This window comes from Natator depressus, chromosome 2 (genome assembly GCF_965152275.1).
Source record: "Natator depressus isolate rNatDep1 chromosome 2, rNatDep2.hap1, whole genome shotgun sequence".
NCBI classification, from domain to species: Eukaryota; Metazoa; Chordata; order Testudines; family Cheloniidae; genus Natator; species Natator depressus.
In genome coordinates, this window is record NC_134235.1 from 262,471,498 (window position 1) to 262,477,794 (window position 6,297).

General features: G+C 44.5%; 1 protein-coding gene across 1 annotated transcript; it reads left to right on the plus strand.

The window, feature by feature from the left end:
* The first annotated feature begins 1,290 nt into the window (after nt 1-1,290).
* On the plus strand, nt 1,291-5,590 carry LOC141983503 (GTPase IMAP family member 4-like). The gene is made up of 3 exons (XM_074946702.1): nt 1,291-1,339; nt 2,947-3,908; nt 5,231-5,590. Exons 1-3 carry the CDS (start codon nt 1,291-1,293, stop codon nt 5,588-5,590), a joined length of 1,371 nt encoding a protein of 456 aa, XP_074802803.1.
* The last annotated feature ends 707 nt before the right edge of the window (nt 5,591-6,297 follow it).

Sequence of the window (6,297 nt, forward strand, 5' to 3'; positions counted from 1 at the left end):
TGTCCCCCTTTTTCAAAAATAGGTACTATACTAGCAATTCTCCAGTCTTAGGGTACGACCCCCTGAATTTACAGATTCATTAAAAATCCTTGCTATTGGGCTTGCAATTTCATGTGCCAGTTCCTTTAATATTCTTGGATGGAGATTATCTGGGCCCCCTGATTTAGTATTGTTTAGCTGTATAAGTTTGACTTCCACTTCAGATGTGGTATTTCTACTTCCCTATCCTCATTTCCATTAGCCACTCTGCCACTACCCTTAGGTTCCTCATTACTCTTATTCAAAACTGAGGCAAAGTACCCATTTTGGAGTTGGCCCATGCCCAGAGTATCTTTAGTTTCCCCCCCTTCCTCAGGGTTTAGCATTTCCACTTCTTCTTTCCTTGGTTTCTTTTTATTTATATGGCCATGAGCATATTCAGGTTGGAAATTAGAAGACTGTTTCTAACCATCAGAGGAGTGAGGTTCTTGAACAGCCTCCCAATGGGAGTTGTAGAGTGTAAACTGGCATAGCCATCCCTTCCCGTCCGCCTTTGGGGGAGGTCACACCTGCTCTCAGTTTGGCTTGTTAGAGTATTCTCCAAACAAAGGGAAAACAGGGAATTAGCACCTCGCAACGGGCCCCGGCCTTCAAGCGGGGCAGGGCCATGAACAGTCTGGCAACCAGGAAGAGCTGTAGCACTTCACTCGCCCAGCCTTTAAGCAGAGCGGGGCAGCAAACAGTCAGGGCTCTGGCCTGCAGTCAGGCAGCGGTGAGCTCCAAGCACAGTCTTTGGGGCTCCGGGAGGGGTGTCCAAGGAGTGCACGCCTCTTGGCCTAAAGAAGGGGAGTACTTCCACCTCAGGGGTGGGGTGGCAGTGGGGACATAGGCCCTCCCAATTCCATCACATCCCAGCCCAGGGCCCTAACAGTAGTGGAGTGGTCCGCCACTGGGTCAGCAGGGATCCGCCCACAACACACTGTCCTTGTATCAGACCAACTCTCAACCCGCCTGTTGCCTGGTTTCCCTGGGCTGCTTCCTACTCTCCCCCGGGCATACCTCGTCCAGGGTCATCCTCAGTCCCCCAGGGATATACCACCAAGGACAGCGGTAGCAGCTCCTCAGCATCGGGAGCGACAGGGCTCTCTGGAAGATCGTGCAGGCCCTCTGGGCAGCTGCGGTTCTGTTCGGCATCCCACTCCAGCAGCAGGGAAGACACATCTGTCTCACTTGGCAGCTCCCTTCCAACTGAGCTGCTGGGCCGGCATTTTATACTTCCTGTCCTGCCCCTCTGCTTCCAGAGTGCCGGGCATGGTCCTCCTGGCTCCGCCCACCAGGCAGCTTGTGGAGTTCCCTCCATGTACAAGGCATCATTTCTGAAAAATGTCATTGTCTGAACAATCAGTGGAGATGAGAATCTCTCTTCAGCCAGTTCATAGAATTTGAGGGTTGGAAGGGACCTCATCTAGTCCAACCCCCTGCTCAAAGCAGGACCAATCCCCGATTAAATCATCCAACAGATTTTTGCCCCATATCCCTAAATGGCCCCCTCAAGTATTGAACTCACAACCCTGTGTTTAACAGGCCAATGTTCAAACCACTGAGCTATCAATGATGGCCAATTCCCCTTGACCCTTGGTAAATTGTTCCAGTGGTTAATTATTCTCATTGTTAAAAATGTACATTTTATTTCCAGTTTGAATTTGTCTAGCTTCAACTTCGAGCCATTGGAGCATATTAGACCTTTCTCTGCTAGACTGAAGAGCTTATTATTCAATATTTCTTACCCATGTAGACACTTATAGAATGTAATCAAGTCACTCCTTAACCTTCTCTTTGTTAAACTAAATAGATAGACTCAAAGAGCTGAATCATAGTAAAGCAGGTTTTCTAATCCTTTAATCAATCTCCTGGCTCTTCTCTGACCCCTCTCCAATTTTTCAACAGCCTTCTTGAATTGTGGGCCCCAGAACTGCGCATCATATTCCAGCCGCGGTCTCAACAGTGCCAAATTCATCCCAGGATTACATTAGCTTTTTGGGCCACAGCGTCACACTGGGAGCTCATGATCAGCTGATTATTCACCATGATCCTCAAATATTTTTCAGAGTTTCTGCTTCCCAGGTTAGTGTCCCCCATCCTGTAGGTATGGCTGATATTCTTTATTTCTAGAGGTATATATAAAACCATACCAACCCCCCAAAGATCAGTAACAGGTTTGAATCCTTGGATCTAATTTATATTTTAAATTTAGACCCTTATTACTTTCATTACAGGAGTGAGGACTTGATACACTTTCTGAGTGTGTTACACAACTATTTACTCGTCAGCAACAGACTATTGGTTATAATGAATCCTGGATTCTACGTGTGGCCATTTAGGAGGAGTGGAGATTATAGTGGTTGGGGTAGAATGTCCCAATCTGCTATAATCTGTTTGAAAAGGAAATTGTTGCACAGGATAAAACTGGGGTTCGCTAAACTAGTTTGAGAGCTGGATTCTGGGCCTGCCTTGACTTTGCATAAGCTCTCTGCTGGAGCTACTCAAAACTCTGAATTTCCATGTTGCAGGATGTTAAAAAAATTGTTTTCACTCTGAATTTTATCTTAGTTTGTGGAGTGTTTTTATTTTTATGTCTTTATTGTTTTTACCTTATTTCATGACGTCAGTAATAGTCATGCACACAGAGCCAACTTGTTCCACTGTAACATAAACAGGAGACACTTTGATCCAGAAAGAAGATAAGATTGTTCAACTAGCCATATGCAGCAGCTGATCTTACTGATTTAAAATAAATATGATAGAATATTTCAACTATTATGCTATGACATGTCAGTAATAGTCGTGCTTTTTAAATAGCTCTTTAAAGGTTAAAACATTTTTTATTCCAGAATGAGAACTCCTAAATAATCTCTACTCTGTGAATGTTGCAGTGATGTGTCAATTCTCTCCTATTTGTTCCAACAGCCCAAGGCAATGGTGACCAATACCCTGGAAAACCTGAACGGAAAATCATCCTTGCTGGTAAAATTGGAGCTGGGAAAAGTGCAACAGGGAACACCATCCTGGGCCAGAAAGTGTTTGACTCCAGACTCAGTGCAAAGCCAGTAACTGAGAAATGTGTTAAAGGGAGCAGGAGCTGGAATGGGAGGGAGGTGGTGGTTATTGATACTTCTGCCATTTTGGACACAAAGGTACCCGACGAAGAAACCTCCCAGGAGATCTGTCGCTGTGTTGTGCTCTCCTCTCCAGGCCCCCACGCCCTGGTGCTGGTGACCCAGCTGGGCCGTTACACTGAGGAAGATGAGGATGCCGTGCGGCGAGTGCAAGAGATTTTTGGAGCTAATGTAATGAAGCATGTCATTATCTTATTCACCCGAAAGGAAGATTTAGGGGATGGCTCTTTGAGTGACTATGTAACACATTCGGATAACAGAGATCTTCAAAGGCTGATTGATGAGTGTGGGAACCGATACTGCGCTTTCAACAACAAAGCAACAGGAGCAGAACAGGATGCCCAGGTTGAAGAGCTGATGGGATTGATGGAGAGAATGGTACAGGAGAATGGAGGCCGATATACAAATGAGACTTACCAATATGTTGAGAAGATGTTCCAATCAAACATGGACGAGTTACCAAAAATGTACAGGGAAGAGATGGAAAGAAAGAGAGAAGAAATAACACAGCGCTTTACAGAGAACTGTAAGAAGATAAAGGAAGAGTCAAACCTGAGAGAAGAGGAATTAAAGGAAAAACTTGAAAAGCAGGAGAAGGATAAAGAAGATGCTTTCCTGCAGCTGAAGCAGATGGAACAAAAAGAAATGGAAGCCATGGAGCAAAAGCTGCTGAAAGAGTTGGAAGGAAAACAGAAATGTTATGAGGAAAAACAAAAACAAACCAGAGAAGAAGCTGAGAATAGTTATAACACAGTGAGTGTGATTTGCCATGGGTGTCTTTGGACATACTCATATTTGCCAAACCGGGACACATTTGGCAATTATTTTCCATCCTGGTGGTGAATGAATTATGTTTCTTTGCATTTTTCCCTGTGGTTTAATCTGACTTGTTATTAATGAAGTTTCACCCCATTGTGACTGTACAGTCTTTGAAGTGTCATGTCTAGTTCTTCTGTTAACTTCACAGTTAGAGTAGCATGGGACAACTGAATGAGCATGAATAAAATCATCCATAAATATTTATTTCGTATTATGCAGAAATGGAAATATCTCAGGCAGTCAGAGAACAGGGATGTTGTACTGTCACTGAAGTGTACCCACATTTTTTCCTAATTATGAAATACCCGACTCTGTGATTGGTTACGGGTAAGTTATTTCCATAATCATTCTATGGCTATTTCTCATTAATAATATGAAACAAATCCCTGTGCTGATTGGCTAATAATGACGGTCAGTCAATTGATTTGACATCGTCTTTCATGAAACTTTGCTGAAAAAACATTTAATACTATGCAAAATCATTGTTGCCAATATTAACTGAATTAAAAACTGGTTAATAGATCACAAAATGTAACTGTACATAAGGAATCATCATCCTCGGCCGTATTTCTAGTGGAATTCTACAGGGATCTGTTCTTGGCCCAGTGCTACACAGTATCTTTTTACTGGATTTAGAAATAGTGCTGTCAAAATTTGCAGATGACACAAAAGTTGGTGGGGTGACAAATAATGATACTGGATTAGAGAGTATGCTTACAACATTTGCAGATGACACCAAGCTGGGAAAGGTTGCAAGCACTTTAGAGGACAGGTTTAAAATTCAAAATGACCTTGATAAATTGGAGAATCGGTCTGAATTCAACAAGATGAAATTCAATAAAAATAAAGACGAGTGCAAAGTACTTCACTTAGGAAGGAAAAATCGAACGCACAACTCCCGAATGGGGAACGACTGCCTAGGTGGTAACAGTGCTGAAAAGGATCCGGGCGATTAGAGTGGATCACAAACTGAACCTGAGTCAGCAATGGGACACAGCTGCCAGAAAGGCTCACGCGATTCTGGGGCGCATTACCAGGAGTGGCGTATGTAAGACCCAGGAAGTGTCTGTCCTGCTCTACTCGGCACTGGTGAGGCCCCAGCTGGAGTCCTGTGTCCAGTTCTGGGCACCACAATTTAGGAAAGCTGTGGACAAATAGGGGAGAGTCCAGAACAGTAGAGCCCTGCGTGGATACAAAACTGATATCCATGGATGTGGATACCCCCGGATCTAAATCACAGATCCGCGGAGCTGCAGGACTCGACAGTGAATTGCCGCAGCGAAAGCAGCAGCATGTCGGGCCGTCGCCCCCAGAAGCCAGGGCCCTGCACCAGCAGCTCCTCCAGCATGGCTGTGCCGCCCCCAGCCTGGACAGTCATCCCGTCCATTCAGCCGTCTGCGTTTCCTGTCCAGCGGTGTGCAAGCCGCTCGCACACACTAGTGCAAATAGGGACAGCTGTCGGTGAGCCTGGTTCCAGCCCCAGTGAGCGGGGCTGGGGGCGGTACAGCCACGTCGGAGGAGCTGCCGACACGGGGCGCTGGTTCCTGAGAATGGCGGACCGACGTTCTCCTGCTTTCCCCACTGTGGTTCCCAGCAGAGCCCTGAAGCTTCGCTAATATCTTATCGCATCCACAGATATACATTTTGTATCCGTGAGGGGCTCTACAGAGCAGAGCAAGAAAATGTTGTATTAATATTTGCAATGAAAGCATGACTATTTCTAGTTGACTCCTAGATTTGGAAAGCTGAGCTATGTGTGTATGCGAGAGGGATAGTTCATTATTATTAAGGGGTTTTTACATATAGTGCTTTAATCAAAAGCACTTTTCAATAGTTAGCTAATGGTACAAACAGCATTTGGAAGGATCATTAAGTGATCCAATGAGACTCTCAGCAATTTTCAAGTAGTCCATGAAAAAAACAGTTTGAGAACCACTGAAAGAAAAAAGATCTGAGATCCAATGGCTGGAAGTAGAATCGTTAACCATTCAGACTAGAAGTAAAGCACAAAGTTTTAGTCTTGAGGGTTATTAACCATTGGAACAATTTACCCCGGGATATGGTGCATCTTTCTAAAAGATACATTATGGCTTAAACAGAAGTTATGGGTTTGATGCAGAAATTACTGGGTGAGGCTTTATGGCCTGGGCCATTCAGGAAGGCAAACTAATTGATCATCAGCATCCCTCCTGGCCTAAGATCTATGGATTTATGAATTCAGGCCCAAGGATTTGCCTAGTTACTTAATGGAAATTCTCAGTAAAGATTCAGGCTCAGATCTCCAAAGGTATTTAGTATCATTGGTATCAATGAGAGTTAGGCA